The sequence below is a fragment of the Oryctolagus cuniculus genome, chromosome 10 (assembly GCF_051225735.1).
Source record: "Oryctolagus cuniculus isolate XC-2025 breed Fujian yellow rabbit chromosome 10, ASM5122573v1, whole genome shotgun sequence".
Taxonomy (NCBI): domain Eukaryota; kingdom Metazoa; phylum Chordata; class Mammalia; order Lagomorpha; family Leporidae; genus Oryctolagus; species Oryctolagus cuniculus.
In genome coordinates, this window is record NC_142876.1 from 113,542,314 (window position 1) to 113,549,508 (window position 7,195).

At 42.1% G+C, this 7,195-nt stretch overlaps 1 protein-coding gene and 1 non-coding gene across 2 annotated transcripts; one reads left to right on the forward strand and one right to left on the reverse strand.

Moving 5' to 3' along the window:
* Positions 1 to 1,411: 1,411 nt before the first annotated feature.
* LOC127492502 (U2 spliceosomal RNA) lies at positions 1,412 to 1,601 on the forward strand. Its single transcript, XR_007922030.3, has one exon. It is a non-coding gene; the product is annotated as a U2 spliceosomal RNA (small nuclear RNA).
* Positions 1,602 to 5,192: 3,591 nt separating this feature from the next.
* On the reverse strand, positions 5,193 to 6,128 carry ORYCUNV1R1654 (vomeronasal 1 receptor oryCunV1R1654). Its single transcript, NM_001167334.1, is given in 1 exon segment — positions 5,193 to 6,128. A coding segment is annotated over 1 exon segment (936 nt).
* Positions 6,129 to 7,195: the final 1,067 nt, after the last annotated feature.

Here is a 7,195-nt window from a genome sequence, read left to right on the forward strand (position 1 = left end):
TTCTGTTGGTTGTCCCTTTATTCTTTTTTTAAAGATTCCATTTATTTATTTGAGAGGTTGAGTTAAAGAGGGAGAGGCAGAGAGAAAGGTCTTCCATCCACTGGCTCACGCCCCAACTGGATGCAGTGGCTGGTGTTAAGCTGATCGAAAGCCACGAGGCAGGAACTTCCTCCAGGTCTCCCACGTAGATGCAGGAGCCCGAGCATGCAGGCCATGTTCCACTGCTTTCCTAGGACAGAGAAGAGATAGGGATCATAATGGGAAGAGGCAGGACATGAACCACTGCCCATATGGATGCCTACGCTGCAGGCGGGGGCTTAGCCTACTATGCTGCAGTGCTGGCCCCATCACTTTACTCTTGATTATTCGCTTTGCCATGCAGAGGTCTTTAGCTTGATGTAATTATGTTACCAGTTCTACTTCTGGGGACTGAACCCACAAATTCTTGTTCATTCTGTTTTCTTGTAATTTTAAAGTATCAGGCTGTACATTTAGATCTTGATCCATTTTGAGTTAATTTTTGTACTTGGGAGAGAGAGTGCCTGATTACATATTTTCTGCACATACATCTCAAATCCCAATGCCACTCATTGAAAAGACTGTTGCTTTTTCAGATATGTTATAGCATTCTTGTTGAAGGTCCATTAGCTGTAGGTGCATGTTTAATTCTAGGTCTCTGGTTCCACTGGTCTGTGTGTCTTTTGTTGTGCTATTGTAATCACTATAGCTTTGCAGTATATTTTAAGCCAATACTGTGGTATCTCTTTGTTCTGATTAAGGTTGTTTTCTGCTGTTGGGTCTTTGATTCTTCAGTAGTGTTTCTTTCTGGTTCTCTGGAATTTGTCATTGGTAATTTGATGGAGATTGCATTGCGTCTGCATGTCAGTTTATATAATATGGACTTGTTAATGGTACTTAATCTTCCAGTCCCTGAACATGGGAAATCTTTCTATTTCATCATGTCCTCTTTATGCCTGTCACTAGTGATTCATAGCTGTAATTGTAGAGATCTTTTACAGTACATTTGTTTTATAGTAAATTTGTTAAACATTATTATCTTATTAAGATTTATTAATTTGAAAGCAAAGTTAAAGAGGAGAGACAGGAAAAGAGAGCTCTTCCATCTGCTGGTTCACTCTCCAGATGGCCACAACAGCCAGGGCTGGAGAAGGCTTCAGCCAGGAGCTTCATCTGGGTTTCCCACACGGGTAGCAGTGACCCAAGCATGGGGACCATGTTTCGATGTGTTCCCAGGGACATTAGGAGGAAGCTGAGTAGGAAGTGAAAGTAGCTGGGGTATGCACCAGTGTCCATACATGATGCCAGCATCACAGGTGGAGGTGGCGTTATCTGTTACACCGTAACATGGGCCTCTTAATTATATTTTAATGACTATAATGATATCTGCTCTATCACTTCTCGGCCTTTTGGCTAAGATCAAGTGTAGCATCTGCTCTATGGTGATGTCTTCTCCCTAGTTCTGACTGGTGATCCATTCCTTTCTCCCATGTATTGATTCTAACCAGAATTTTATTTTCATCCTTGTAAAGATGATTGGCTTAATTTCTCTGTCAGTTTTTGAAAGTAGAAGCTCAGATAACCATCTGGGGACTGCTCTTTGTTGGAATACCATTTGATATTATCTATTTTCTTCTATGCAGTGCTTAGGCATCACACACATTGTGACATAGGTTTGCCATTTCAGGTCATTTACACAATTTCTATGATTTCCCTTGGGATTGTTAGACTGCTGTGTTTTTTAGAAATGCACAGATTCATTCAGAAATGTTTGAGGCTTCTCAGGATTCCTTTAGTTACTGATAGCTGATTGATTACCTTGTAGTTAAAGATCTCACTTGTGTTAGTCAGACTTTGAGACTTAGAGATGGCTGCAGGACCAGAACATGGCCTATTACCACAACTACACATCTTATCCCAGGTTAGGTGTCACAGCTGTAAGTGAATGATATCAATACATTGGCACATGCTGCAGCAGCTCTATGTGTCAGATGACAACAGTGACTATGGGGCTAAAATTTCCTTAAAAGTAAACAAACTGAGCATTTTAGTGGTTGCCTCCTACTTTCTGCCAAAGATCAAAGAGGTCATTTTATATCTGATGAGAATATTGAGTGATGAGACAGTGGTGCAGTGGATAGGTGTGATAATGAAAACCCAGGTGTGCTTTTTCTTGAACCTAAAGCAGGTCAGTGAGTGGTGGACTTCATGGTGTTCATGCATCATCTCAACTCCTGTTTCACTCACGCTGCAGATGGGAGAACAGCTGTGCCCTTGCCTCCTTCCTTTGTATTTGAGCTCTGTCACTCACAGGGCCACAAGCCCCTGCTCTGGGTCCTGTGACTGGGTCAATTCCCCAGTGTTTCCTATGCCCCTTTCTTGTCCTTCTATCCTGTGTATATCCTCAGATCACATCTCCATCTTGAAAACTCACATGTGTTTAGTCACTTAAAGTTTGTAACTCAGGACAAGCTCTAGTTATTATGCATCTGATTTGAATTGGATACTTGGGTTTACCCAATAGTTGTTGTAGGGTTAAGTTACCTATTTTTTACATGTCAACATGCAACAACATAAGTAGTTTAACAGAAAAAACCCTGAACTCCATAAATATCTGTGAACCTGGAGAGCACATCTTGTAGACAATCATTAATCATTTTGAGGTCAAAGTATTTACTCATCAAAGAAATGATAGTTATTAATGAACAATTTTAAATATTTAAGATATCCAGATTTCATGCAATTCCCATGTACAGATTCAGGAAAATAATGATAATTTCCACCCTATCCTCTCTCCCACCTCTCCTTCTGTCCTTCTTCCCTCTCCCTCTCCTATTCTCATTCTTAATTTTTACAAATATCTACTTTACGTTAACTCTACTTACAAGCCAACAATGCACTTAATAAAGACTTCAACAAGTAGTATGAAGAAAAAACCAATGTTCCTCAAAGTCAAGACAAGGGCAATGAGAAATTATTCAATCTCCAAGTGTAAATTTCACTCCTATAGATGACATTTTAGGTACTGTATTGGTTATTCCAGATCAGGGAAATCATAAGGTATTTGCCTTTTTGGGACTGGATTATTTGACTAAGAATCGTAGTTTCCAGGTTATCCATTTTGTTGCAAATAACAGGATTTCATGGTTTTTTTTACTGCTGTGTAGTATTTCATAGTGTGTATGTATCATAATTTCTTTACCCAGTCTTCAGTTGATAGACATCTGGGTTGAGCTGCAGTGAACATAGGGGTGCAGAGAACTCTTTAATACGCTGATTTATTTTCATTTGGTTAAATTTTCAGGGGTGGGATGGTTGGGTCATTCAACATTGGCTATACCAGTTTACATTCTCACCAGCAGTGCATTAGGCTACCTTTCCCACCACATCCTTGCCAGCCTTATTTGTTTGTTGATGTCCGTATGACAGGCATTTTAAATGGGGTGAAGTGAAAAATCTCGTTGTGCTTGTATTTCCCTAATGGCTAGTGATCCTGAGCATTTTTTATGTGTCTTTTGGCCATTTGAGTTTTGCCTCTTGAAAAAATACTTACTTAAACCTTTACCCATTTCTTGGCTGGATTGTTGTGTTGTTGAAGTTGAGTTTCTTGAGCTCGTCATAGATTCTGGATATTAATCCTTTTTCAATTGCCATGTTGGCAAATATTTTCTCCCATTCTCTCAGTTGATTCTTCACTTTGCTGAGTATTTCTGCAGTGCAGAAGCTTCTTAGTTTGATGTAATCCCATTTGTTAATTTTGACTTTGACTTCTTCTGCCTCTGTGGTCTTTTCCAATCAGGACATTGGCATAGGAAAAGACTTAAGAGTTTCTCCAGTGTTCTCTAGTAATCTGATGGTAGCAGGTTGTAGATTTAGGTCTTTGATTCACTTTGAGTGGACTTTTGTGTAAGGTGGAGGTCCTGCTTCATTTTTCTGCATGTGGAAATCCAGTTTTCCCAGCACGATTTGTTGAAGAGACTGTCCTTGGTCCAGGGAATAGTTTTAGCTCCTTGTTTGAATATAAGTTGGGTGTAGATGCTGGATTGATACCTGGCGTTTCTGTTCTGTTCCATTGGTCTATGCAGCTGTTTTATTTTAACTAGTACCAGGCTGTTTGAATTAGAACTTCCTTGTAGTAAGTCTCGAAATTTGGTATTGTGATGCCTCCGGCTTTGGTTTTGCTGTATAAGATTGCTTTAGCTATTCAGGGTCTCTTGTGTTTTCATATGAATTTTACCATTGGTTTTTCTAGATCTAAGAGGAATGTCATTGATATTGTGATTCGGATTACATTGAATCTGTAAATTGCTTTCGGCAGTATGCACACTTTGATCATACTGTTTCCTCGGTGCTTTGAGCCCTGGACTCTGGAGCTTGTGATACACTGAGAGGCTGAGCACACCTCAGCGTCATAGATTGGTGCTGAGCCCCTGTCAGTCCTCCAGCCAGGCTCAACATCAGTGGGGAATGTGGATTTTTTTTTCATCTGGTAAAATCCCTGGATCACATGCATGCAGAATACCAGCACGACCCTGCTTGTTTCACAATCATGTTGGGCATTTACAAGAGTTTCTACAGCTGGGACTAACATTGTAAAGGCTGCCTCTCCCCATCTGTTGCCAGATGAGTGCATGGGAACAGCTGTGATTGCCTGTGCTGACAAGATGGCTACTGTCCCTCTCCCTGGAGCAGCTGCTACCTACTTAGGTCCACAATGGCACCCACCCTCTGGCAGCTGGTTGATGTACGCTGTTGTTAGGGTTATGGGAAGAGAGAGATGTGCCCCTATTATTCTCTGCTGGTTGATAAGAACCCTGTTCCCCTCAGGGTTGTGGACTGGACTCCAAGTGGAGTCTGCTGTGTCACTGCAGCTGTAACTACAGTGGCCTGGGCTGCTGCACTCTGATCTCATCTTGATCTCCAGAGCTGGTGCTTTCTGCAGCTCAGGGCTATTGGGTTCATTTGTTTTGTCCATGCTCGTTGCGGTGCCTGTGCAGCCTGCACAGAGATCCACAGCATCGCTCTTCCTTCCACAGAATCTACACTGTAGTTGTCCCTCCAACTATCCCATGAGAATGCACAGTCTCCACTTTTTTAAAAACCATTTTCTCCTAGCCTAGAAAAGGCTGCCCTGTTCCTATTCCACTTTCTTGGAATCAGCAATTAATGAAAAATTAAACACTTACATGCCTTTCCAACATGGATTTGAAAAACTGGATCATTCGCTTTTCACTACTGATGAACAACAAAGGTCCAATGGTGGCATAGCCATTGCCCACCAACATCTGGATGCACAGGTGAACTGGGTTGCTATTCCACCACATCCCTGAGAAGGAGTACACAATGCAGTCCATCAAGTACAGGAGCACAAAGAGGCTCATGAGCAGCAGGACAGTGCGGGTGGCCCTGTGCTCTGGGGAGGCTCTTGGAGAGAGGCTGGTGCTGTGAAGGTGCTGGGACCGCCTCTTGTGCTTGCACAGGAAGTTCACCATGTACCCGCTTGAGACGGCCATGAGCCCTATTAAGGAGGCATCCCGGAAGATCCCCAGTATAGAAAATGTGTGCCTGGGTATGTGGCTCAGTGACCAGAGAGAACAGGATTGAGTGACAAACATAAGACCGTGGGATGTATCATTCGGAGTAGCAACAGTTGAGATCAAGAAACGAGCACGACTGGACAAATTGAAGAGCCATAGGAGGAGAAATCCACACATGTTGTGCTGTGAGGATGTGAGCTTGAATTTTGCTAAACAGAAGCTTCTGGGGCTGAGAGTGATGGCCTGAAGGACACTCAGCAGGCAAGTGGTGCTCAGGGAGAGGCCCCGCATCACCTGGTGCAAGTAGATGACAACTTTACACGTGATGTCATCCCATAAGTCGTGAGACTCAAAAACATCTGCGACTATAACCCATACAGTGATCAGCATCACCAGGTGAATGAGGGCCAGGTGCCCAATGGCCAGATCTGTAGGCCTGGGCCTGTGCTTGAGAAAGAACCACAGGATGTGGAAGAGAAGAAGGACGGCATTGACCGTGATCCCAAAGCTGACTTCCAAGAAAAAGGCATTCCTGACAGCAATGAGATTGGAAAGTATACTGTTTTTAATCATCTTTTTGGGGGAAGAAAGAAGATGTAGTAAATGTCTGAGGATAAAATAAGAAATGTTGTTATCAGAAATACTATATTATTGATCATTCTCAACCACAAGATGTATGGATCATTCCCAGTGTACACTTGTTGCCTGCAGCCCCAGTCACGCTCTCCTGGAAGCTACTCTGTTCCGAGCTGCACAGTTGGCATTCATGATCATCTACTATGTCCCACTGCTGGCCTTCTGCAGGACCTGGACCATGAAATTGTCATTATGTGAAAATTGTTTGTTGAGTTTTACCTTATTTTTACTTTTTCAAAGTAAAGGGCAATGAGTTTTTATCTTTGAAGCTATAAAATCCTGATAATTTTCTGGCTACTTAGTAAGAACTCTAATTTTTGGTGAATTCAAATGAAGACCACACAAAGAATGAGTGTCCATGGTATACCCATGTTATTTTATCTTACTGTTAGGTTTATTTTGGTTTATTTCCAGATAAACACTCTGAATACATAAGAGACCAAATCTTGGTTAGTATAGATTCTGAATTTAATCTAAGATCCTACTTAAACTAAATGTGTGACCTTGAGCTGTTACTTACTGTGTGTCATTTATTAGAGATTGTGTGCAAGGGCATTTGATAAATGTATGGACAGGCATAGTGCCTAGGGAACAAGTGTCTGCATGGAAACTGCAGCCATTGCTGTCCCTGAGAGGTTTTCCTCAAGAGCCCACCTTGAGAGAGAGCCATCCTCTCATAATTTGCCAGCTTCATCCCTGCCTGTAGGAGTAGGGTCATGAACACCACAGTAGCAGGCAACTCAACAACCTCTGTTGCACAGTTGCTTCCCTTTCCAGTACTGGCTTGTGGAAACCTCAGTGAATATGTTCATAGTCAAGTAGACAGATGATTTCTTTCTACAGAAAGGATGATGGGACACTTCGTCTGCCTGTGGTTCTGCACAGGGGTCTGAGCACTGGTCTTCCCCATGGCTGGAAGTTCATGTGAATGAAGTATTAATTTTATGCTGGAGAACTTGGTTCTGACTAAAAATGGATTATGTTCTAATTCAGCATTACTATTA